Source organism: Leguminivora glycinivorella, chromosome 25 (genome assembly GCF_023078275.1).
Source record: "Leguminivora glycinivorella isolate SPB_JAAS2020 chromosome 25, LegGlyc_1.1, whole genome shotgun sequence".
NCBI classification, from domain to species: Eukaryota; Metazoa; Arthropoda; class Insecta; order Lepidoptera; family Tortricidae; genus Leguminivora; species Leguminivora glycinivorella.
In genome coordinates this window covers 3,193,847-3,220,519 of record NC_062995.1, presented here as the reverse complement: position 1 = coordinate 3,220,519, position 26,673 = coordinate 3,193,847, and the positions used below count along the sequence as shown (strand labels likewise).

At 37.1% G+C, this 26,673-nt stretch overlaps 2 protein-coding genes across 2 annotated transcripts; one reads left to right on the top strand and one right to left on the bottom strand.

Moving 5' to 3' along the window:
- Positions 1–4,611: 4,611 nt before the first annotated feature.
- Positions 4,612–12,521, bottom strand: LOC125239411 (uncharacterized threonine-rich GPI-anchored glycoprotein PJ4664.02-like). Its single transcript, XM_048146982.1, has 2 exons — positions 12,264–12,521; positions 4,612–9,547 (listed from the first exon to the last, which is right to left on the bottom strand). The coding sequence occupies exon 2, from the start codon at positions 9,539–9,541 to the stop codon at positions 5,942–5,944; it is 3,600 nt and encodes a 1,199-aa protein (XP_048002939.1). The 5' UTR covers positions 9,542–9,547; positions 12,264–12,521; the 3' UTR covers positions 4,612–5,941.
- Positions 12,522–14,758: 2,237 nt separating this feature from the next.
- LOC125239454 (uncharacterized protein PF3D7_1120600-like) lies at positions 14,759–24,277 on the top strand. The gene is made up of 3 exons (XM_048147063.1): positions 14,759–14,802; positions 18,038–18,277; positions 20,573–24,277. Exons 2-3 carry the CDS (start codon positions 18,045–18,047, stop codon positions 23,973–23,975), a joined length of 3,636 nt encoding a protein of 1,211 aa, XP_048003020.1. The 5' UTR covers positions 14,759–14,802; positions 18,038–18,044; the 3' UTR covers positions 23,976–24,277.
- The last annotated feature ends 2,396 nt before the right edge of the window (positions 24,278–26,673 follow it).

The window sequence follows — 26,673 nt, the reverse complement described above, 5'->3', positions numbered from 1 at the left end:
TAGGTAATTAGCCCACATTATATTACAAATGCAAACAATTACATTTTAATGTCAAATGATTTTACATATTTCTTTTTTACTTTGACGTCTCTGACAATCGCCATTTGAAAAGAATGAAATGAACGAATGATTTTGGGAAAGTAGTCGCCAAACGGTAACAGTGTGTGCACGCGTAGTGCACACTTCTGTCACTTCTGTGACCATTTGTGCCTGTTACCAATCGTCCCCATTTGGGTCGCCGCGACTAAACGTCGACCGTACTGCGACTAAGCATTGAGACCCGAAGACCTGTGTGTACACAAAATAGGAGGATTTACGTAGGAACGGCGACCGATTATGGTTATATGGGATCAGTTATGCAGGCATGTAATAACACCGTTTACGAGCGAGTCTGATGAAAAGCTCATTCGCCCCATTCTGCTACATGGTTAGTAAATAAAACAAAATATGAATCATCAATCAACAATGTAATGACATTGATATAATATTATGTTTATAATACTTTCGAAAAGTAAATCTTCAATTATTTAATACAAATGTCATAAGAAAATATATTTTTCCCCTCACTAGCTCGGAAACACGTGTTTTGTCCTTTAATACCAGCGGGTAAAAACGCATTTTATCCACCAGTGGGTAAAGTAATTTGACCTTGAATAAAGTCAAATTAACTGCTTTAAAATTGATAAAAGTAGGTGAATCTAGTAATAAAGATGATTTACCACCTGTGGAACTACTGGAAGCAGTGATAAATGCATTTTTTGCGTTGTAGTTTCCTCGCTATAGTGAGGGGAAAAGTTTTGTGTTACACTGGGGTGCAAATGTATACTTCTCGTGTGTTAAAAAACTCGCAAGTTCAGTACTCTATTCTCGAACCACTCGCTTCGCTCGTGGTTCAACTATAGAATCCTTTCACTTGCTCGTTTTTCAATTCCACACTCGGCGTTAAAATACAACTTTGTTGTATAACAAATAATTATTACTAGAACAAGTTTACCTGGCAAAAGAGTGGAAATTAATAGGGGCGCCACCGTCTATGTAAACCGGTGGTAAACCGTTTTGCATGTGACAGTGAGACACTTTTGTATGAAAACAGTGTTGCTATGATAAAAAAATAGTTCCATCTCTACTCTTTTTTGCTAGGCTGTAGTTGGAAACGATTTCAATACCACAGACTACACACAAATTATTTTAAAAAGTAAAATTGCTATCAAATGTTTCCCATCAGCACCTCCTGGGGCCTATTGCATAACAAGTTACAACTCATATTACAAGCGGTAGTCCCCCTCCAATTCATTTTATAAGAAAGAGAGTTCCACTTATAATACAAGTTGTAAATTGTTATGCAATAGGCCCCTGGGTTTCAATTCAATGTCCTAATACTAGGACAAAATACCTACGATGAATTTGAATCTACGTTAAATGGAATTGTGTTGCTTTTGTTTTGATTCGTTTGGTTTTCAAACAAAAGAAATTCAGCCCTGTTTTCTTTGATTTTGATTCAAATTTGTTTGGCAAATTTTTTGTATCGTGGGCCGCTAGAGGACGAAATTTTGTTCAAATATCAGATAAAACGTCCTAAATGCACTCTCAAGCATATTTGTACCTTTTCTGAAGGAAAGCCACAGATTATGAGGTTCATTTAAAACGTGTGAAGTCTGTCCTATAAAAACCGTAGTCAACTTATAGCTTGGTCATAATCGAACATCGCAACTTTTCCAGCAATTTCGGTGCAGCATGGTTGAGGAGTTCATCAGAGTAAAGGAATTCATACATGTGTTTTCTAGGTAGATGATCAAATTAATGCTTATTTTACTGTTATTAATCCTAATTAACTAGAGTCTGGCTAATGAAAGTTAAGCCCGAAAAAACGTGGCAATTTCAAAAAAATTGAAGCTGGCAACACATTGATAACATGGTTTCTTTTTTATTAATTCTAATTAATTTACAGCACTTACTATACTATTTTTTATGGTGTTATTCATTATTATTTATAGATTTCGCTGTTAACTTTTACCGAAATTCGTTAAAGCGACAGTCACACTGACAGATGACAATCAATGATATGACATCCAGAGTTGCTGTTTTAAAAAAATACTGGGTTCAACTTTCATTAGCCAGACTCTATTCCATCTGGCTTCGGACATATTATATCCCTTTAACGCGACAATGCTGCACCAAAATTGCTGGAAAAGTTATGACTCATAATACATTGTTATAATCATCAACAATGTTGCACTTTGTAACAAAATATTAAAAATAGTACCTCTTTATTTTCAACGTTAAAGCACGTACAGCTATCAGGCACATCCATATAGGCACACATATACGTCATACATAAATGCAGAATTACTTATACGATTGATAAGTGCATCCGAAGACATTATAACTCCGGATAAAGTCTAAGAAAAAAACGTACCTCAGTACCATACAGAAAAAAGTACGGTGGCCTGGATGGCATTACACCTTTGGGGTACGCTCAGCTAGATGGGGCTAATATTAATATTTGACGTTTTAAAACATATCAAGCTAAGAATATGGGCCAATTTGTCAAAACTGAGGTTCAAAAGTTTTAAGCCTGTGTCGAGAGATGGCAGTCTATGCACTGTGATTACACATTTTACTTCGACAGTAACTTTCTATTATAAATATACTTGATCCTCTTTGGTGCATCTAAAGTCTGACCAGAAATATACAGGGTGTAAACCTAATACAGACAAACCTCTTAACTGTGGTGAGCACAGGACGTATAAAATGTAATTAGATAACTTTTACTTAAAATTTAAATATTTTTTTTATCCATACAAATTAATTCGGCCCGCAACGTAATGCCACACCCCGGACACTGGCGATCAAATATATGAAAGAGGCGCGTTCCTAGCACACAGTCTAAGCTCGTGTAGGTGAACGTTGTTCCATGCTTGTATGAGTGAGATATGACAGGTCGACTGTTCGCGTTTTTGACAGGCGGTAACTGTGAGGTAACCGAGAGGGGGTTGGCGGCACTTTCAGCGGGGAGCGGGAGTGGCCATACTGTACGATAGTACTCTTTATTATACTGTGGTAATGCAAACACACTCCCGTTAAACGCTCGTTGACAGTTGTCATTGAAAAATATTTTAAGCGGGTTACTCACGTATTAAGTCGATATAGCGTTCGACATGTTTCGGTCCAATTTCGAGGACCTTTCTCAAGAGTAGCGACCCTGCTTTTACATGTCGAGAGCGCGACGCATACATATAAATTGGACCGAAACATGTCGAACGCTATATCGACTTAATACGTGAGTAACCCGCTTAAAATATTTTTAAAAATTAAGAGTAACTCAAAAACACCTCTTAATTAATGATAACAACATTGAATTATACGCCTGGTTTCATTTATCGCCCTTATTACGTTTACGCGCTGTATGACTAGGCGCCATCTTGCGGAATTTCATTAGAACTATTTTCTTCATACATCAGAATAACAGCGCCCTCTTGACAATAGACATATAATTTCTAGTCAGGCTTTACTTATTTAGACCAACATAAGTCTACACTGATTATGACAATTGACAACCTTAACTGAGCAGTTCCCGTCAACTTTGTACATAGCCACGTCAGCAAATTTTAATTGATCCTATTTTGTTACCAACATTTAGTAATACAAGTCGACTTTCGTAAGATATATACAGGATAATTGTTATAATTAAGACAATATAGATACTAGAGAACCTTAATGACGAAATAAAACTTACTAAAATCTCAATTCATCAAAAAAATCTTGGTAACAAAATAGGAATAATAAAAACAAATTTAACTTTTTCCTTAATTTTTGTACAAACTTTTCGAGAACTACTGTTATTTTAAATGTCGAACTTCTATGAAATTGAGACAGAGCTATCATTTCGCTTAGGATTAAAGACTGCTGACGTGTGCGAAAGAGAAGCTTTCACGTATATGAACATCCCATGAGTGCAAAAGAGGCAGTCTACTTAGAATTGAAAAAACTTGACCATTTTGACCTCTACCTACAGCTAGCGGCCTAATCAATTTCAGTTTAACGGATTAGGGCCAGTTGCACCAACCACATTTGACAGACACATCATCGTCACTCAGCAGATTTCTATGGAACTTCTCATACAATAAAATTTAACGAACGCTTTAACGGTGCCAGACGGTTTGGTGCAACCGGCCCTTAATCTGACTGACTTATCAGTACCTACATAGAGTTGTATTTAGAGGAAAGAGTGGGTGTGGGTGATTTCCGTTTCGATAGGCCTCCTAGTCAAATCAGCGTCTTTTTAAGAACTGTCAAAACGAATTTGAACGACTTGCTAATATGGAATTTATATGAAATGAAATTGAATCGAGTGACGTCACGGTCAACTCGGTTGTAAAGTAACCGAAGAACTTGTGTGTAGTTATTTCTACTTTTTTTTATTATTATAAATGGGCTTACTCTTGACCACAGACTAGCCAAAGGCAAAGACGTGGCCTAATATACGATGGAGTGAGCTCGCCCAGAAGATGCCTGTTCACTCTTGATTTGAAGGTTGCCGGGTTATATGAGCTCGGAAATATAGCCGCCGGCAAAGAATTCCACTACTTGATTTATTAAATAGAAATTGGATTAAAAAATAACTTCTGTCCATGTTTTTCTTATAATTATTTGATGCTTTATTTCGTGGATCGTATAAAATATTTTATTTGAACTACAGTAAGTTCCCTATTAAAACATTCACTACCAGGCAAAAAATAATGGCGCACTACGTCAGAAACCGGTCGTCATTTATAACCGCCCACTTGTATGACGAGAACCCGATGGGCGGGTTCTCCGGTATCTGAGCAAAGTTTACGAGTGCCCACCAGGCGGGTTCTCCATCTGAGCAAAGTTCACGAGTGCCCACAAGGCGGGTTCTTGGTTCCCGAAAGTGTTAAACAAATTATTCACGTAATTATATTATAATTTCGGAATTTAGTAAGTACCTACTCACAATGACACTTAAATTGGTTCAGTTTTGGTTTCACTTTTATTATTCACAGTTCTTTGTCATCCTACTTATATGGAAATTGCACAGGCTAGGCTGTCAAAATAGGTACTATGGTAACTTATCTTGGACTGACTCTACATACTTATGTACACATATCCATAATAGGTACACTTAGACAAAATATTACAACAAAAATCTTCGTTTTCTATGCCATTTTGACTTTAACAAATCACTGGTGGATAATTTTGACATCACTAATCACAATAAGTACATAAGATTGTTACAATATTATTAAGAGTTTTAACTTAAACACTAAATATTTGGATAATACACTTACAGCTAAAATATATCTCTTATTTATAATAGTTTTTTTTATTTCAAGATAGCACTCGTACCTATATACAAACCTGGCAAAAAAGATTGGAAGACAAAACTTCGCAACAGTGTAATGTCGTTCATTTCAATATACATATGTATGTTAATGTTGGCGACGTTGGCGTCCATTAGGTTCGCCGAATCGAATCGCAAAAATTCGCCTTCTATACATTTACTATGAACGGTGAATTAGATTCCACGCGTCGCCAATGGACGCAGTTTCATAGTAAATGTAGATGGCGAATTATTAAGATTCGTTTCGGCGAGCCTAGTGGACCTGCTAATGTGCTTCCAGCTACTTATTAATTTCTGCTCTTTTTTACCAGACTGTACGATTACATTGCATAATAGTATTGCAAAAAATATTTTCATCACAGCAAAACATAAGTACTAAAATAAATGAAATATATAAATTTAATAGTAAATATACCTACATTAGGTACCATTTAGGAAAATTTTCACAAAATATCTTCCAAAAATACTACACAAACAGATTATTATTATTATGAAAGTGTAATTAATCTTATTCATTACGAAAAATTAATTTAATAGTTAACACCTGTCATGGTTTCATATTTTTTGTAATTTGAAATATTAATTATGTGTTCTTGGTTCGTGGACAGGTGTATGCCAAGTACGACCGTTTTCTGCTCGTGGTGTTTGGTTTAAATCTCTCGACTGTCTTGCCATGAGGTTGTGTCGTCCCACTTCTGAATTCGGTGATAACGGAGTGTTGTTCACTCTTTGGTTGTCTACTGATCTTTGGTTTGGTGTTTGGTTAGAGGGTACATTCCTTATTCTTCCTTCTACTCTTTGAGCGCTTTCTGTTCTTTCATTCGGTTCTACTGGTATATGCCATCTATATGTGTTCGCGTTAGTATTTATTCTTGGTCGGTTAAAGTTTCTGTTTCTCGAAGAAACATTTGATCTTAACGTGTTTGCCTCCCGTGTTGGAGCATCTACTAAAAATGGCGGATACCATGGCGTTTGAGGAGACTGTACTTGAACAGTTGTGTTAGTTCTATTAAGATATGACTGTGTAAAATATCCAGAACCCGGTATTGGACGAGTGTTCTTAAAAAGTGATGTGCTAACTTTTACTGTATTTGAGCGATGCTTTGGGGCCGATCTAGTAGTAGATGGGGTAGTGTTAATATTTGAAGGTAAGACATTTTCAGTATTTTGGGAAGAGCTTTGAGACTGCGATATTGGTGACACGGGACGTCGGTGTGTCGACTTTATAACAGGTGGGTGGTAGTTTTGGACAGGTGAGTGTTTTCTTGATTTTGTGCTTGTAGCCGAAACGGATACAGAAGCATGATTGGATGTGTGTTTTTGAGGTAGAGATTGCTGCTTCAGAGCTTTATGCACTAAAGATGTAGTTATTGGGTTTACTGAGGTATTTGGCGTTAGAGATAAAGATGTACTAAATTGGGATACTGCTGTAGAAGCATTGGAACTTCCAGCAGAAGACTGACCGGCTTTCAACATTGATGGTATTGGTGTGATGGTAGTTGAATGTGGCAAAGACACAGAAACAGGCGAATTTCGTACAGAATCTGTAGCTCCAGTAACTGTAATAGAGAGTCTGGGAACAGATAACACTGTTTTCATTTTGTTGCTCTTCATTTTAGTATTGGAAGTATGTTCTCTAGCAGCATTGAGCTGGTTAGCATCTCGTGGTTTAGATGTGTCATTTATTGAATTTGGACTCGACACAGGTACATCAGTTGACGCATTATTAGCATTTAATTTATTAACTTTCGAAGATTTTGTGTTATTTTCAATTAAATTTGAACTTTTTTGCATTGGCTGTGTTGTTATGCTAGTTGTTGCATTAAGCATTGTCACTGTAGGTGCGTTTGTAATAGTAGCTGCATTAGTAATTTTCTCATTGGATGTAGGTTTATTATTTCGTTCTTGAGAGTTACGTTGCGTATTTTTTGGCTTATTTTTGGCTACTGTTATTTTTTCAATAACAGTTCCCGGAGTTCTTAGATTAACTTCTGTACGATTTTCAGCTGTTTCAGCAGCTGTAGCTATACGAGGTAAAGAACTTTTATGAGACATCACTGTTTTGACATTGTTCGCTATTTTCGGTTTTGAAGCATCTGCGTGACTAGAAGACAGGATCTTCTTCTTCGCAGTCACTTCTTTGAGAGTAACGGATGTTTCATCTTTTGATTTTGTGTTACTTATTAGAGACCGAGGGACTACGCCTATTTCTCTCCCCGGTGTTTCAGACACAATTTCTTCTTTGCTACGTTCTTTTAAACAGTTACTCTGATCTATTTTTTCTGTTATGTGTTTAGCACTAGCAGTTATGTGACTCTCTGTACCAGGCGAATTTACATTATTTGGCAATGTAGGGAAGACATTACTTACTGCTTCAATATCACTATCAAGTTGATCGTTGGCAGCGTTTTCTTCTTTTACATTATTCAAAAGTATAGCCTCTGCAATTTTTGTTTCATTACTACGTGTTTCATACAAACTAGTGTCATCACTAGGATCAGTAAACTGGCAATCATTTAATATTTGATCATCATCACCAGGTTTAGACATTCTTATATTTGCAGATGGTTTAGGTTCATTAAGATCAATGTCTTCAGTCAAATCAATGACAATGGTATCCACGGAACTATGTGTGTTTTCTTCTTTAAGGCTTGCAGAACTTGTTGGTTCAATATGTACGTTTGGCGCAGAATCAGATCTTGTTGAAGTTCTTTTTTTCTTACAATCTGGTTCTTTTGCTTCATCCGCGATTATATCTAGATTTGGATTAGCATTAGTTTGTTCAATATCTGCATTTGGTGCAGAAGATGACCTAGCTGCCGTTCTTTTATTGCTATTAAAGGTTATTTTGTCTTTCCGCTCACTGTTTGTTTTATTTTTACTTGTATTATGCAGTCTCTTGTCTAAGTCTTGAATTTTGTTTTCGAAATTTCTGTTATTGTGTTGAATTTCATGATGAATGCCATGTTGATCTTTGTAATGTTTGGCAAATTCTTCATTACTAATTGATTTTAAACACAAAGTACATGTATGATCAATTGTAGCTCTATTCAGATCATCAACAATGGAATTGATATGATTTCTTTTCGTAGCTGCAACATTATTATTTATTTCTTCACTCTCCATGGTAACAACTTTATTTTTAGCGCTGGTCTGTGAACTACCTTCTGTGGGTGAGATTTCGTCATGTCTATTTAAAGAATTATCTTCAGTGGATTCTGTAACTACCTTTCTAATTGAAACCATATGGAGTTTTGTATTTGAATGAATCATTCTTGATGCTCCAGGCATTTCATTTATTACTGTTTTAGTGGCCGAACTTAATTCAGAATTTTCAGATGATGTTTTAGTCTGAGCAGCAGAGCAACTAGCAGCAGTTTCAGAGTGTGCAGTGTGGGTTCTAGTAGTTTCAGATACCATACATTCTGTATGATTCTGGCACTGTACAGAGTTTCTTGATTCAGTGCGACTTTTTGAGGTTTCTTCAACAGGTTTGATCAAGCTAGCAGAAGTTTCAGTTACAAAGTTATCAGGATGTTTTTTTGAAATAGTTTCATGCTGACTTTTAGAAGTTTCAGGTAATGCATTTTTAAAACTGCTTGGAATATTAATAACAACTATTTCAGTATGTCTTGGAGAGTCAATAGTTTTAGATACCAATGTATTTTTATGTATATCATTGCTTAGTTTTTTTGTACCGGAAGTTGAAGGCACAACTTTATCAGTCCCATGTTTCACAGTTTCAGGAGCTATTTTAATATTAGGTGTAGAATTTACAGAGATTGCCGCTTCATTATGCCTTGAAGGTCCAGAACTTCCAGAAGCCTCTTCAATCTGTCTAGAAGTCCCAGGAATTGCTTCACCCTGACTAGAAATTGCTGCAGAAGGTGTTGAAACCTTTGCTTGACTCGAAGTAGAAGCTATGTTCTTAAATGTGTCACACAATACTTGAATATGTGTTCCTACATCAACCACTTTATTTTTTTTTATTTTAAGCTTTGCCTGGCCTTTTTTAGTGGGTTTCTGAATCTCTTGTCTTTTCTTGTCCTTTTTCGATGCCTTGATTATAGTTTTTAAAACCTCAAAGAGACATTTAACCACTGCTTCTGTTTGTGTGGTGTTAAACTGACGATTATGATTGTTCTGGTCATTGTCACTTTCCGAATTGTCAGAATCCATGGTTACCTGTAACAATAGTATACATTTATTACTAAAAGTTGGTCTAGTCCATAGTTGCCTAGATTAACTGATTTTCATCTAAAATGTAGACAAAAAAAAATCTATTGTAGTTATATTATGTATAAAATAAGCTTTCATTTAATTAATAAGAATAAAGAATGTTGACTTTGGTTTATAAATAATGACTGATTACAGTAGTAATTTAATTTTACAATTTTCATTTGATTTTAATTTAAGTTAATGTATATTGTGTATATTCTATGAGCTTGCATTTGGCTTTGCTTATTATTTTTTAGTAGCTGACATAGAATTAAAAAAAGTAAAGTTAATTACTGTTCAATTTTGAATATTACCTATCATTAATCTCTTATCATAATAAAATAATATAGAAATTATTCCTTATATCCTAATTATAAACAACTAACGACCCCCGTCAGACATTGCATTTGCACGTGTATTATACTAAAATAACAATATTTTATTAAAAAAAACTGCGTCATAATCCGTAGAGTAGTTTAGTAGTAGTAATACACTTTATTGTACAAAGATAAGAACACACACAGTACTTAAAGAAAAACCGGCCAAGTGCGAGTCGGGCTCGCGCACAAAGGGTTCCGTAGCAGCAAATATTTAACCAAAATTACAGTTAAATCAACCTATCTCAAAAACTATAAGAGATACTTTGATCAAACCAAAAATCGTTGAAAGAGTTAATTAGCATGCATCACCTCTATTTTTTTTAGAATTTTATACCCCGTAGTTATAAAAATAGAGGGGGGGGGACATACTTTTTACGACTTTGAGAGCTGATATCTCAAAAACCGTTCACTTTAAGAAAAATGTTTTTTAGAAAACTTTATATCATTTTAAAAGACCTTTCCATTGATACCCCACACGGGTATGTACATCGAAAAAAAAATTTCATCCCTCAGTTACATGTATGGGGGCCCCACCCCCAATTCTTTTTTTTTACTATTTAGTGTCATAATTTTGTAGCGGTTCATACAACACATATTCCCATCAAATTTCATCACTGTAGTACTTATAGTTTCCGAGTAAATCGGCTGTGACAGACGGACAGACGGACAGACGGACAGACGGACAGACGGACATGACGAAACTATAAGGGTTCCGTTTTTGCCATTTTGGCTACGGAACCCTAAAAAAGAACACACACATCATTTGTACAAAGGCGAACTTATCCCATTAAGGGATTTCTTCCAGTTAACCTTAGAGCAGTTAAAGGAGAATTGGAGATGGTAGACGTTCCTAAGCTAAACCTATACCTAGCCTACAAACTACAGCAATATAGACGTTATATTATATAAATAAATACGTTATACATAATTATAATACAGTTTAATAGTTTTAAAGATAGAGACAGACAGCGGGAATCGACTTTGTTTTACACAATGTAGTGATGATTTCAAATGTGTGGTTCTACATAGTAGAGTCCATACTCCATAGGCTCCAAGTGCAAATTTCCAAAAATGGTGACAAAATGGTCCTTACTGCACATAAACCGTAAGGACACTTTTCTGCTGGAAAGCCCTATTAGGCACTTAATGCAGTACTTGCAGTCTACATAAGGAATGGCATCCAGTGTGTTGTTTCTTCTCAAATGTCATAGTTTTGGTACAGTCAACCAATCTCAATCCTAGGCCACTGTAGAACCATTTCACAGTAAAAGTCAAACTGACTTCTATAGCAAGTAAACCACGGTGTCAATACAACAGGGTTCTAGAGTGGCCTAGGATTCTAATTGGTTGACTGTACACAATTATAACTAGCTTCTGCCTGTGGCTTCACTCGCGTTAAAAAGAGGCAAAAAGTAGTCTATGTCACTCTCCATTCCTTCAACTATCTCCCTTTAAAAAATCATGTAAATTTTTTGCTCCGTTTTGCCGTGAAAGACAGACAAACAAATAGACACACAGTAGTGGACTTTCCCATTTATAATATTAGTATGGATTTAAAGTTTGTTATAAAAGTATATTTTAAATCCTTGAAACAAGGGTGCTAGCACTTGAATCCATCACTACCCTAATTTTAGAATCTTTTGCTTTGCTCAGGATTCAATGGCCCTAACCATCGCTGCACTTAATTTGAGTGACCACTAAATTAAGTGTAGATGATTTTAACAATATATTATATCAGATTAAGAATATTTTATTTGAAGGACAACATAAAAATAGGAGACCATACAATCAAAGACATATCTATGAAGTATTAAGGGACAAAGGGCCTCAAAACGGTCTGAAATTCCACTTATTTTCATAAACAAAATTAAATAAACTAAAAACTGCAATAGAAAGATTGCAAGATTTCATAAAACTAAAAAATTTTATTACCATCATGTGTTAACTATTTCGATTATAAACAACTCAAATTTTATATTGTGTGTGCATGGAATTTAGAGATCCCTACTCCTCTATCATATCTAAAAATCAGGAAGGGACATCCCGGGGGAAAACAACTCAAAGCTGCTTGCCGTTTCTTTAAATAGCTCAACTAACTAACACTAACTCATGTAAAGAATTACGCTCTTAATGAAACACACGAGTAAACGATAAAAGTAACATAATCCAAGGGCTTGACTATCCTATTTGCATACAATCAGCACTTTAAATCCACTCATGGCACTCATCTTTTTATTATTACATCTATAGTATACACAACAATTACTCATGAGTCATAAAACTCATAAATAAATGATACTTACTTAATAAACCATTAAAAACCGCGGGAAACTAGTCTTAACATTACAGTATCTGTACGTACACCTTGTGAAACTCGAGTTCAGTTTTGTTTTGATATATAAATATAATAACATAAAACCACTTCCGAACAATAGGAAATGCGCACTAAACCACCGGTCGCGGTCGTATAACACCGTACAATGTTATACCCTTATCTATGGGTTGGGGACGCTCTATACATGGAACTATAAAAATAGGAGCTGTGTGCGTGATACGTATAGTACCAATAACATTATTTTATTTACTTTAGCTCCGTATCGTATGGCTTCCCACAGACAGTCTTAAAAATTCATAATCTTAAAAAAACTTGTATGCAATCTGACAGTTCAAATCTGTCAGTGTCTTGTCAGTGTCAGTTTGAACTGTCAGATTGCATACAAGTTTTTTTTAAGATTATGAATTTTTAAGACTGTCTGTGGGAAGCCTATAAGTAATTCCAAGAATTCCCACTCGAATATCTCACGAGCGTTCAGAGTTTAGACTCTGAAACAAGCTTCTGGATTATAATTATACAACTTTACAGTTTTATTTCAAAACAATCTTAGAAGATCAAAGACATGATATTGTATTATAATTATTGAAAAGCTAACAAAATTGTTATATTTATTAATTTCATTCATTAAAATAGAGGAAAAATACGTTAATTTTATTATCGTAAATAGTCATACCGCTTACATCGTCTGCATAGTTTTGAACGTACGACGACTTGTCAATGGGTTGTCAAAATATGATTTGTTTGAGAAGACTATAAACCTTTAACAATATTTAATTTTTGTTTAACAAAACTTTAAATAAATTGATCAAATAATTCTGTTTTTCTATAGCTAATATATACAATGGTGTTAGATCATTTTTGGATTTTATTAAAGTTACATGTGCTATGTTGGCTAACTTGTCTGCATTCGGGTCTTTCCGGAGATGCTGAAGTTTATAGGAGTTGCCGGTTATTGGAAAACCTGACAATCCACGATTTTTATACTGGTATAAATCTGAGTAATCCGTTGTAATTCAGATAATTGATTGATGTCGTATCACAGAGAACCTCCTATAGTGTAGCAATCTTGTATATTTTGTTCGCGATACGAGTCACCAGTGTTTGGGGTGCGAGGAGCGGGCGGGGAATGTGTTAAGCGCGCTGTGATTGGCCGTTTCAAGGACGGCGGGCAGTCGCGCCAGATGAAAAGGGACAGAAGTATGACTGTCCCTCTACTGACGCGTAAGTGACCAATGTAAGTTGACCTATGCCGGCTCTGAATAAATTATAAATATGACTTATTTGTGGAATGTAATGCCGTCTGTTTTTAAATTTGAGCTTCTTGTTACCTTTCCACACCATTTCACACTACAGGTGGACATCTTTAAGGCATCAAAATACCCTTTTCCAATTTTTTAGTGCGAAAAACACGCGCTGCTTTCGGGTCTGTTACTTGGTCGATACTGATCGGGCACGGCGAGCGCCCGCGCTTATATCAGTGCAAATACTAGGAAGGCTGGCGACCGCGAGTCGTCTTGTAATGGATGTCTATAGGGGTTGGTCTGTGTGTCGTGATATGAGTTACGTTCGCACATGTGCAAGCTGAAGCAAAGTTGCTTATTCATTAAATGTTACCTACCATCTAAAGTCTATTCGGAAAGAAAAGGACCGTGAAATATATGGGACCCAATGCATTCTAAGACTCTTGTTTTTCCTCACAGACTCTATCTTGGTCACCGAAATGCGTACACTATTTTAATACAAATTTGACAAAATCGTGAATTATATTGTCTTACAGATAAGTAGTTTATACATAAGTAATAATATTGTTTTACTTGACGTATAACTTTAGCTAATGAACCATCTATATTTACCCAATTACAGCTGCTGTCTGTTTTGAGTAGTTACATTCTCTATATACATCACTGTTTCAACTGTTTTCAAACCACCCAGATTTTTGGTGTTGATACCAGTGGTACCAAGGACGCAAATTAGGACGAGCGGGATTAACCTCCTCCCCTACACCCTTAGGACATATGAAATTGCGTTATTACCATTTACCAAGATAAGAAGGAAACAGGTACTATGGTTTGTCAACCTACCCTACCCAAAAAGCAAAGAAGAACAAAAACGCCACAGGTAACAAGCAATTGTAAAATGTAAAAGTAATCCGTGGTCTGATTTTCTTATTCTACCCTCTATATTATAAAACACAATTCCAGACTTTTCAGAGTCTACTCTACAGATTTGTCTTAAAGATCTCGTAATCACTATACGCAGCAAGGCCGTAAAATAAAAATACTCTTCAAATATATAAGATTTTTTTTAAAACAATTTTGGGAAAAAATAAGTGGCAAAGTGTGGCAACCCGTCTCAGGCCAAATGTCAAACTCTAAAGAAAAAAAACGGTCCTGACCGGGCCGCCACATTTTTGATATTGTGCGTACTTTGCTGAAAATGAATAAAAGTTAAGAAATTAGTGTATATAGTACATATAAATTATCTTACACATTAAATAGTGTTTTAAGGTAAGATTTTTACCAAGTTCTTTGATGTTTTAATATCACTTTTTTCTGTCGCTGATTACTTCCTATGGACTTATCTTTGGGTTCAGTTATTATGACTAATAGGGTCAGGTTTTTTAGTATATCGTTAGAATTTTTACGGTAGTACTATCCAGTGACACAATAATTATATTTACGTAATGCGTCATACGACTTTTTACTTGCTATATTCCTTTTTATTACTAGAAAAGTAGTTTACTTGCGTGTGTTAGATATGTTACAATATCACTAATATTAAAGTTAGAGAGAGAGATCATTATATCAGGTGTTTGTTACCCAGACGCCCAATGCTGGGCATAAGCTTACTACTACTTGTTAGTATATCACTAGTCCCAATTTAACAGTGCCACCAGTGTAACCGCTAGACACCAGTGTAATTTTGATGAATTTGATTTATCCACCATCTCAACAGTTTGCTGAGGCCGTCTTTACCATGGGGTGCAAGGGTGTCCGTGGCACCCGGGCGCAAGAGTCGATTGCCAGACACTGGTTTTTAGGGTTCCGTAGTAAAACTAGGAACCCTTATAGTTTTCCGTCGATCCGTCCGTGGATAATCTCAGTAACCGTTAGGCTAGAAAGCTGAAATTTGGTACCAATATGTAATCAATCACGCCAACAAAGTGCAAGAAATGTTTTATTAGTGTACCCCCCCTACAAGTAAAGTGGGGAGTGTTTTTTTTTCATTTCAACCCTAGCGTGTGATATTGTTTAAAAATGAATAGGGGTTTGCTAAAGTCATTTTTTGATATTGTTAATATTTAAAAGTGGAAAATATCTGCATCCGGTGAGACTTGAACTCACAGCCTCTGGATCGATACTCCAGCGCTCTGCCAACTGAGCCACCAAGACTTCAACCAAGCCAGTGAAATTTTCCACCACAAAGGTCACTGGGACCCGTAGAAAGGTCCGTTGGAATTTTCCACTTTTAAATTTATTCTAAGCCTAGTGGCATCGATTGCAGATGTTTCTGCTAATTAGAAGGTAAAAATGTTTATACATATTTTCGGAAATAATAGCTCCAGAAGTAAAAAAAAATTGTCCCCCCCTCTAACTTTTGAACCATAAGAATAAAAAATATGAAAAAATCTCAAAAGTAGAACTTTATAAAGACTATCTAGAATAGCACATTACGATACAAGTGCGTAAAAAAGGAAGTTCGAAACGAGTGGCGATAAATTAAAACACGACCGAAGGGAGTGTTTTAAATCGACATGAGTTACGAATTTCCTTTTTTACGCACGTGTATCGTACGACGTTTTTCAGTACAGATGGCCCTCCGAAGTTTCGACCTGCCATATAATGAACCACTTCTCGCACTAGTGCGTAAAAAAAACACCGTCTGTACTGAAAAAAAAAAAATTGAACTTGATAGGTTGAACAGTTTTTGAAAAAAATACCGGAAACTACGGAACCCTACACTGAGCGTGGCCGACACGCTCTTGGCCGGTTTTTAACCACCGACGCAAAAACGACGGGGTGTTATAAGTTTGACGTGTCTGTCTGTCTTTCCGTCTGTCTGTCTGTCTGTCTGTCTGTCTGTCTGTCTGTCTGTCAGTCCGTCCGTCCGTCCGTCCGTCCGTCCGTGTGTGTGTGTGTGTGTCTGTCTGTCTGTCTGTCTGTCTGTCTGTCTGTCTGTCCGTCCGTCCGTCCGTCCGTCCGTCCGTCCTGTGGCATCGTAGCTCCCGAACGGATGGACCGATCTAGATTTAGTTTTTTTTTGTCTGAAAGCTGAGTTCGTCGGGAGTGTTCTTAGCCTTGTTTCATGAAAATCGGTCTACTATGTCGCGGTCGGGGGTTTTTAACTTTCGATTCAATGCTACATACAAGATATCTATCACATTACAGCCCAATTAAAACTTGCAAGAAATGCAAGTTAAAATAGATCTTATTACTCCTAGTATTAAATACATTTTCATACCACATCATAAATTGCAAAGTGTGAACATATCATATGGACAACATAAGTATTATGTTTAACATAAACAAAGACATTGACATGAAGCATTAAGCTAGGAACATACTACGCGGGCGTCCGTCGTAAATCGACCGCGGACGGGGATCTGGACAATGAATATACACTTAAGCTAGGAACATACTACGCGGACGTCCGACGTAAATCGACCGCGGACGGGAATCTGGACAATGAAATTACACATAACCGTGCAAACTAGCGGTCGACGGACGTGGACGTGGCCTTGAGCGCATGGACGTCCGATCGAAATCTGGCTCGCTGGATGTTTTGTTCCGTGCACACTGATCGGTCGCGGTCGCGGTCGATTTACGACGGACGTCCGCGTAGTATGTTCCTAGCTTTAACCGTGCAAACAATCGGTCGACGGACGTGGACGTGGCCTTGAGCGCATGGACGTCCGATCGAAATCTGGCTCGCTGGATGTTTTGTTCCGTGCACACTGATCGGTCGCGGTCGCGGTCGATTTACGACGGATGTCCGCGTAGTATGTTCCTAGCTTTAGGTTCAGATATCTGAGCAAGGGATTTTGAGAGGCGGTAACTGTGACGTAACCGAAAGCAGGTGGACCGCACTTTCTGGAAGCAGGGAGTGGCCATACTGTACAATAGTACTTTTCAGTACAGATGGTGTTTTTTTTACGCACTAGTGCGAGAAGTGGTTCATTATATGCCAGGTCGAAAATTCGGAGGGCTATCTGTACTGAAAAACGTCGTACGATACACGTGCGAAAAGGAAATTCGTAACTCGTGTTCGATTTAAAACACTCCGGTCGTGTTTTAATTTATCGTCACTCGTTTCGAACTTCCTTTTTTACGCACTTGTATCGTAATGTACTATTTCATTTGCTATGCCTGTGATCACAGATGTCATATATACCATAGATCAAGCAAACGTATCTACTTAACGTGTCAAATGAACTCAGTGAAATCCACTGAGTTGTCCGTCTTTACTCGCAGCTTGCAGCTTTCGGGCGTCAATTTTTGTAAGTTGAAGTCAACCAAAACATAAAAAATGCCTCGTTACGTGATATTCAATTGCAACAACACAAAAATTATGAACAATCAAGAGCCTGAGACATATTTAAAATTACAGGCAAGAATCAACTTCAGTACAAAATTTGACACGCTCGGCCCCTATACAAATATATGAATTTGTTTCTTCTATCTAAATTAAGTTCTGTGCCTGTGATCCATGCACCACTACAATAAAAAAACTACCCTGTTACAGTTCAACCATGGAGGATGAAGACTTTCTCCAACCGTCCCAGTTCTCCCGGACACAGCAACGGAGTAACTCCACAAACCGGTCACCGATGGTGACCAGTACGAACCCCTGCCCTGGCGGGTCACAAGTCCGGCCAAGCCAGCCGAGCCAGGCCCGTCAGGGGTCGTTGCAGACTGAGCTGTCGCAGCTTCAAGATGGACTGAGGTTCCTTACGGAGAGATTTCAGCAGCTGTCTGGAGACAGGTAATTTTAAAACAATATTTGTGTTGCTTAACTTCAAACTTGGGTAAGTTCATCCTGCTATAAGGTTGATTATCTTTCAGATCATGGGTGAATCAACTTTTTAAGGTTCCGTAGTCAACTAGGAACCCTTATAGTTTCGCCATGTCTGTCTGTCCGTCCGTCCGTCCGTCCGCGGATAATCTCAGTAACCGTTAGCACTAGAAAGCTGAAATTTGGTACCAATATGTATATCAATCACGCCGACAAAGTGCAAAAATAAAAAACGGAAAAAAATGTTTTATTAGGGTACTCCCCCTACATGTAAAGTGGGGGCTGATATTTTTTTTCATTTCAACCCCAACGTGTGATATATTATTGGATAGGTATTCAAAAATGAATAAGGGTTTACTAAGATCGTTTTTTGATAATATTAATATTTTCGGAAATAATCGCTCCTAAAGGAAAAAAAAGTGCGTCCCCCCCCTCTAACTTTTGAACCATATGTTTAAAAAATATAAAAAAAATCACAAAAGTAGAACTTTATAAAGACTTTCTAGGAAAATTGTTTTGATCTTGATAGGTTCAGTAGTTTTTGAGAAAAATACGGAAAACTACGGAACCCTACACTGAGCGTGGCCCGACACGCTCTTGGCCGGTTTTTCTTGCCTGTTATTGCCATGGTTACGGTCCCCTGAGTCACGCTGGTTTTATGCAAAATTATGCTACTGAAATTATGCAAGCATGGGCAAGAAAGGGCTTGTTACCACCAGAAAAATGCATGTTTTCATAGTTTAAGTAGAATAATTTTGCATAAAACCAGCGTGACTCAGGAGACCGTAACCATGGCAATAACAGGCATGAAAAAGTTAATTCACCCTCATAATATAATCAACCTGAATGGATTTACCCAAGTTTGAAGTTAAACAACACAATTTCTTGTTCTTGTTTATCATTGTTGTTGATATAATTGTTGTAAGTGGGACTACAAATTTATGTTAAACATTAGTTCACTATTTCAAATGGGAGTCAAAATTACATTTTGTAGGGATAATTGTTTTCCTTCGTAATTTTAACCACCGACGCAAAAACGACGGGGTATTATAAGTTTGACGTGTCTGTCTGTGTGTCTGTCTGTGGCATCGTAGCTCCCGAACGGATGAACCGATTGCCATTTAGTTTTTTGTTTGAAAGCTGAGTTAGTCGGGAGTGTTCTTGGCCATATTTATGAAAATCGGTCCACTATGTCGCGGTCGGGGGTTATTTCAAAATTTTCATTTTGTGGTTATACTCTGTCAAACAAGTCTGTCAGTAAATAAGAACTAAGAAAACTATAGGTATCCTTTCCTCCAGCACCTTAAAGAAAAGGATGCATACAGTTTTCTTTGTTCTTATTTACTGACAGACTTGTTTGACAGAGTATAGGTTATACCGGAAACATTTGTATTTGTCATTCTACTTCAGACAATGTCAGTACTGCTTTTATTGATACAGTTTTGTTGTTGTTCGTAACGTTTTTCTTTTTTTTTTATAAATAAAATAAAATATTATAAATATTATTGGACATTCTAACACAGATTGACAGAGTCCCACGGTAAGCTCAAGATGGCTTGTGTTGCAGGTACTCAGACAACGATATATATAATATACAAATATATACGTAGAAAACATCCATGACTCAGGAACAAATATCTATGCTCATCACACAAATAAATGTCCTTACCGGGATTCGAACCCGGGACCGCGGCGTAGCAGGCAGGGTCACTACGCGCTAGGCCAGACCGGTCGTCAAAAAAACCAATTTTCCAATACGACTTGTAATATGTGAAAGAGGCGCTTTCTTACGCACACTGTTTAAGATCGTGTAGAACGCGTACCATGCCGGTATGAGTGAGATATGACAGGTCGACTGGTCGCGTTCTTGACAGGCGGTAACTGTGAGGTAACCGAGAGCGAGTGGGCGCACTTTCAGCGGGGAGCGGGAGTGGCCATACTGTACGATAGTACTCTTTATTATACTGTGCTTGGGGCCTGAGCGGACCACACACATTGATCACGTGACGTGAATTTCCAATATGACTTCTCTGGTTGCCGTTTAAGTATAATGCTCTTACGGTAGATGTCGCTACGAGTCCTGTTGACCATGTCCATGACCATTATATGGTGGAAAATTTAGCTGGCTTGGTTGAAGTCTTGGTTGCTCAATTGGCAGAGCGCTGGAGTATCTATCCAGTGGCCGTGAGTTCAAGTCTCACCCAAGGCAGACATTTCCCACTTTTAAATTTATTCTAAGCTTGCTTATTTTCCCCTTTTTCTCAGCAGGGGCATCAAACGCCCAGCAGAACCGAAGCCAAACATCAAAGAAGAATGCCAGATCTGCCACAAACTTTATGCCAACAAAACTACACTCTTCCGACACTACCAAGGTATTCACAAAGAGATGAACCCGGAGAGGTTCCACGGCTATTCCGTTAACAACACTGTAGTTAGCCTCGATGCGTCTTTCAGAACTATACAATGTCCTATTTGTGCTTATGTCGCTACCACACAAAGTGCTCTTGATGCTCATAATAGAACTACTCATAGCAATGAGGTTAATGCTAATATCCATGTAGCTCCCACTCAAAATGTAGATGCTAATAGAACTAATAGCAATTTAGTTGCAAATAATACAGCAGCTAACAATGGTGTTACTAATAACCTAGATAACAGTAATATTAAAGATAAAATGCACAAATGCGAAGAATGTGCATGTTATTTTGAAGAGAAAAGCAAATTTGACGAACACATGAAAGTACAGCATGGTTATGAAGTTGTATGTAAAATTTGTAATAAGAACCTACTTTTTAAAGATATTGACGAGCATGTTAAAGAGAGTCACCCGGATGTGTATAGCAAAAAACGCAAAGAGAATGTTGAAAAAATAATTGTTGAGAAAATTATGAGAAATAAAAGAGGGAATAGGGTTAGTGTTTTTATTTGTACTAAATGTGATACTAAAATGTATGACAAAAAGGAAGCTGACAGGCATGCTAGAAGCCATAAGAAAGGGCTTAAAATAAAATCTTCAAGAATCAAAGTTTCTAGTGCTCAAGAAAGCATTCCATTAGTTGATTCAGATGCTGATAATGTTATACTTACGTGCACCAGTTGTGACATTTCTACAGGTTCCTACGATGCTGCTGTTGAGCATTCACAAAACCACATTACAAATAATACACAATTTGTGACACAAGTCTGTGAAATATGCGATTTGAAATTTGAACCATTATGTTTCAAGAAACATATTGACTTGCATTACAGGAACAAAGAATTGCACAAAGAATCATTCAAATACTTTAAATACAGATTTGAATTTCTGTCCTTTGAAAATTGGTTCAATTGTTTCGATATGGCTGATTCTGTTATGAAGAAAATGGTATCTGAAAGCATTTATGCGCACACACGATCTGTGAAAATGAGAGTCTTGCATGAAGGTGTATGCAGTCTTTACAAATGTTGTAAATGTAACAATTTTGTAGAACCAGCTGCAGTGCACAACCACACTGTAAACTATGACACTTGTGTCAAAGTTATGTGTAGCTACCCTTGCAAAGTCTGCAAAAGGACATTCAACAATCGATTGGCCAGAAATAACCATATAAAGAACCACAAAAGCGAAGAGGCCTATAAAATCGTATTATTTAATCACGAAAATGATAAAGAATTCAATGAAGTACTCAATGCTAATAAATTGCAAAACACTGCCAGTACCAGTAATGGCATAGTTTCGAAAGTACTGTATAAATGCCTATGCGGCCTTTGCTTCGTAAGAAAGGAAACTGCTGATAAACACAAAATTATATGCCCAGGAAAAGATGCCAAAAATCCCTGCTTAAAATGCAACTATTTCTTCACTCGGGAAGAGTTAGTGGTGCATGCCTTTGAGCATCACCTGAAGGAAACACAAATTGTTATAGAAAATATTATACCTGAAGTTATTGTAGTAGATTCGGATGAGGAGATCATTGAGATCGATTCAAGTGATGATGATGATGACTCAAAAAATGATGGTCTAAATAACATTCAGATTAGAGCTATAAAATCAGATCATGAAACAATGGCTCAAGGTTCTAATGAGGTCGAGGCTGACATTCAGAGCATGGATACGATACAAGGGGCTGCAGCTGATGCAAGCGTCGGGAACGAAGAACTAGTTGTGGCTTCAGAAAGGACAATACTTATAGAAAAAACAGAGATAGATGAAACAAGTGAAGACGAAGAAAGATCTAATCATACATTTGAAGAAATTAATAATGAAATGACTGACGACGACTCTCAAGACACAATCGCTTATGAAACTATAGAATCCCGCTCTGAAGTAGTAACCCAAGCTCCCGATACTAATAAACAGGGTCAATTAAAGTTAGTGGCCCCCAATCTTTTGATAAGCCCACTCTTTAACCCGAATGAAAACGGGTTTTTGAAATTATGGAATATAGATGCGTTAAGCAGAAGAATAAACACAGATATCCAAAATGTAAGAGAACACATTGAATCGACGACTAACAAACCATCTGATGTAGTTGCTATTAAAGAGGAGAGATCTTGGCTGTATGATCCTACAGATTTTTCGCACATTTCTAAAAGACAGTCTTTAAGGCAAGAAGTGCGTCCACGTTCTAATGATCTACTAATTCAAGAAGTGGAGTCACTGTTGACAGATGACGAAGAAACAGAAAATAATCCAGGTAATGAAGAGGGACATAATGTATCTAATTCCCAAACTGTTATAGAACAGACTATTAATGGAACAAATGATGAAGAGATGTTAAATGAGACAATGAATGGATTGAACAATGAACTGTTACTTGAGGTACCAAATATTAACAAAGGAAATGATATAACACATGAAACATTAAACAAAACTGATGTTGATAATGCAAATGCACCAATAGAGTCGAATAAAAACGGTACTCATGAAGTTAACCTAAATAATTCAACTAGAATTGAAAGTGAAGAAATAGAAAACAATGAAGACCAATACAGTGATGATGATCTATTTCTTCCATCTCTACCACCAGGCATTGAAAATCTTGGACACAGACAAGAGCTTAACGATAAAGAAAATGAAAATAATAAAGTACTGAACGATGAAGAAAGTAACCAAGTAAACTGTAATGAGATGGCAGCTAATGACACACCTAATGTCATAACAGAAAACCCAACTGAGAATGAAACCGAGACAGAACATGCAAATATTAGATCTGAGAATGATTCTCTAGTAACAGATGTTATTAATGTTCTTAATAAGACAGTTGACAATAATGAAAAGGGTAAAAATGAAAAATTAAATGATAGACCATCTGTTTTGGAAGACACATCAGCAATCACTAATGTTGACGAAACAGATACGAATTGTAGATCATCCGCTGCGAAAGATACATTAACAGCAAATAATATTGAAAATATTAATAGTAATATTCAACCTATAACTGCACTTGACTCATCAGAAAATCAAATAATAGCCACAGATAATATAATAAATATAAAAAGGGAGTTACAATACATGAATATAAATATAAAAAGAGAACTTATCGAGGAAAATGAAAACACTGAAAATAGCTGTGATAAAGATATAGTACAAGTAAAAAGAGAGCCAAATTATATTTTAGGAAACGTTTATAATGATGATAAAGTGACTGAAGTGAATGATGACGGTGGTAATTGTAGTATTGTTTAAATTTGGTAAAATAAGCCTGTTTTTATTTCGACTTCTACAGCCTGGAAAAATAGAGTACAGATCAATAGGGGCGCCACTGTCCATGTAAACTGTTTTGCATGTTGGTACATGTGTCGCTTGTATGAGAACAGAAATGGTTGCTGTGATAAAAAAAATTGTTCCATTTTTCTACTCTTTCTGTCAGGCTGGACTCGAATTTGTTTTTTTTAACCCCCGACACAAAAACGACGGGGTGTTATAAGTTTAACGTGTCTGTCGTGTGTGTGTGTCTGCCTGTCTATTTGTCTGTCTGTCTGTCTGTGTGTGTGTCTGTCTGTGGCAACGTAGCTCCCGAACTGACGAACCGATTTCGATTTAGTTTTTTTTGTTTGAAAGCATAGTTAGTCGGGAGTTTTCTTAGCCATGTTTTATGAAAATCGGTCCACTATGTCGCGGTCGCGGGTTGTTTCAAAATTTTAATTTTGTGGTTAGGTTATTATTGTAATCACTGATCTAATCAATGTTTATGTTTGTGATATGCCTAAGAATATACTACGTTGTAAAAGTATATACATATAATTGTTAATATAATTTCGTGTAGTTTTTAATTGTCTCTATTCTGTTATCTCTTACCTGTATACGTTTATGGCGTGGCGCTATACCCAAAAGGGCTTTATTTTCAATAAGTAACATCTCGTGCAACAGTGATTTATTTTTTAAGTATTTGTATGATTGATGATTGTGATAATTCCAAAAATCTATATTTTTAATTTTTAAGGTATATTAATTTTAGATATTTCTCTAGAATAGGCCTAAAGATCCTAAATAAGTACAGTAGGCGCTTGGTAATCCGGCACCTGAAATTGTATCTACAAGTGTAAGGCAGTAGTCCCACCGCGAGCTAGTAAGCTATGAGCTATCGGCTATAACAACGAACAAATGATAATCACTCCCGCGTAAATAAAAGAGACACGGCGATGTTTATAGCTACTCGCCCAGCGGTGAGCTATCAATATCGCCGTGTCTCTTTTATTTGCACGGCAGTGCTTATCTTTTCTTCGTCTTTATAGCCGGTAGCTCGTAGCTTACTAGCTCGCGGTGGGACCATTTATTTATTTATTTATTTATTTATTTAACCTTTATTGCACAACATAAAGTACAAATGGCGAACTTAATGCCTTAAGGCATTCTCTACCAGTCAACCATTGGACCAAACAGAAACTTACAATTGGTGCGGAAAATAAAACAGAAATTTAAATAGATATAAGTCACTATCTAAATACTATATGCATCATCAATATACATACATAAATAAGTACAATCATATACATACATAAACTAACTAAAATATATAATATACATATATATACATATATATAGTACCCATTTAACCATTACTGTCTAACAACGTTGGTGTACCTGCGAGAAGTGTTTACGTAATTGACGTTTGAAGGAAAACTTGCTCTGTGCTTGTCGTATTGCGAGAGGGAGATCGTTCCAAAGACGAATTGCCTGCATAGCGAAGGAGTTGGACATGAACCCGGTGCGATAGAGGGGGATAGCGAGCTTAAGGCTCCGAGACTTACGAAGATCGCAATCGGGACGAGGAGTTATAAATTGAAATTTAGATCGAAGGTAATCTGGTGCAGCTGGATCAAACAGGATAGTATAGAGCATGCAAAGTATTCTAGACGACCTACGCTCGCGGATCGGGAGCCAGTTTAGTTTTCGGCGGAAGATGGAAATATGGTCGTACTTTCTGAGCCCGTAGATGAATCGGATGCAGTTATTAAGCAAACGATCCAATTTATTTAGTAATTCCTGCGTAATGTTTGAATAACATACGTCACCATAATCTATTACAGGCAATACTAACGCCTGAATAAGGAGCACTTTCGTGCTAACCGGCAAAAAGTGTTTAAGCCTGTAAAAAGACCGCAGCATATTCGTTACCCGGCGACAAACATCCGAGACTTGCGGAGCCCAAGACAGACCACTATCCATTAATAGACCCAAGTTTCTCACTTCCGGCGCGTAAGGAACCACACTGCCCGCGTAAAGGATCGGAGCCAACTGATCGACATTTACTAAAGAAAGCAAGCGAGGACTTCCGAATATGATGGCTTGACATTTGTCCGGATTAACATTGATGCCGAAATTACGAGACCAGGTAGAGATATTGGCCAAATCATTATTAATTTTCGTCACTGCTTGTTTTAAACGAGTTAAATCAGTTTGCGTATATATTTGTAGGTCGTCAGCGTATAAATGATGAGAGCAGAGGATCCTAGAAGTGATTAGATTTATGAAGGAAGACAGAAAAAAGGAGAGGAGACAGAATGCCGCCCTGAGGAACGCCAGAAGTCAGTTCACGCCAATCGGAGATAGCATCATCCGCCCTGACCGCCTGATGACGATCCTGAAGATAGGAAGAAAACCACTCGGTCACTGTTGATGAGATGTTTAGGTGTCTTAATGTAGCAAGTAACAAGTCATGATTAACTGCATTGAAAGCATTGGAAAAGTCGATCAAGACTAGCACTGTTAACTGAGATGTCTCCATGCCTGATCTAACATCCTCAACAACTTTCAGCAATGCGGTAGTCGTGCTGTGACCAGAGCGAAAACCTGACTGATAAGGAGATAGGAGCTGGTTGTTGAAGATGTGAGCAGACAATTTCTTATGGACAATGGCTTCTAAAACTTTGGACAAGAAAGG